The sequence below is a fragment of the Coregonus lavaretus genome, assembly GCF_964263955.1.
Source record: "Coregonus lavaretus genome assembly, contig: HAP1_SCAFFOLD_235, whole genome shotgun sequence".
In the NCBI taxonomy this organism is placed as follows: domain Eukaryota; kingdom Metazoa; phylum Chordata; class Actinopteri; order Salmoniformes; family Salmonidae; genus Coregonus; species Coregonus lavaretus.
The window spans coordinates 317419-318164 of NW_028161059.1; the positions used below are offsets into that span (position 1 = coordinate 317419).

The 746-nt window shown below is 46.5% G+C and overlaps 1 protein-coding gene across 1 annotated transcript in view; it reads left to right on the forward strand.

Moving 5' to 3' along the window:
* The window catches only part of LOC311121138 (formin-2-like), a gene marked incomplete at both ends in the record, with an annotated part of 282930 nt that extends 282776 nt beyond the window's left edge, over positions 1-154 (forward strand). Inside the window, one exon of the mRNA XM_084195663.1 lies at positions 128-154. Coding sequence (XP_084051789.1) covers positions 128-154 — 27 coding nt within the window. The remainder of the gene's footprint in view (positions 1-127) is intronic.
* Between the last annotated feature and the right edge of the window lie 592 nt (positions 155-746).

The following is a 746-nucleotide window of genomic DNA, read 5'->3' on the forward strand; positions in this document are numbered from 1 at the left end:
GTGATGAACCTCAGAATATAATTAACTATATACCGTGACTTTGACTTGATTGATTCTTACTCACAGTTTACAAAAAACCTGACGAAAGCATATCTGACAATGTAACACATTTTTTTCTTTCTCACAGAAAGCGAAGCTGGGCATGAAGATTTAACACTGGAGGACAGTATGGTGCCTTTTACTGGAGAGAGAGAGAGACTAGGAACAGCCAAGTTCCACTGCATGTACTGCTACAGATGAATCACTTAGGCCAAGAACCAATGCTTGCTTTCCAAATGGCACCCTATTCCCTACATAGCGCACTACTTTTGACCAGGGCCCCATAGGAATCTAGTCAAAAAGTAGTGCACTATGTAGGGAATAGGGTGCCGTTTGGGATACGAGCCTCAAATGTAACTTTTGACTCCAAAGCGGCCGTCAGTCTGTCCGTCTCCCGTCCTCCCGCCTACTCCATGGACCGACTCTGCAGGCTTCTGTTATTGGCTTGTCAGACACGCAAACATCCAATCAGAAAGAAGAGAGAAAACACAGTGGGGTCAGAGGATGTCATTATACCAGAACTCCTACAGGTGGCTGCTCTGTTTATAGGATGACTTCCACAGGGACGTACTAAAGGAGATACCTGGAGACGTCTTCTCTACAGTCCTACCCCCCCTACTGTTGAGACACCTGGAGACATCTTCTCTACAGTCCTACCCCCCCTACTGTTGAGACACCTGGAGACATCTTCTCTACAGTCCTACCCC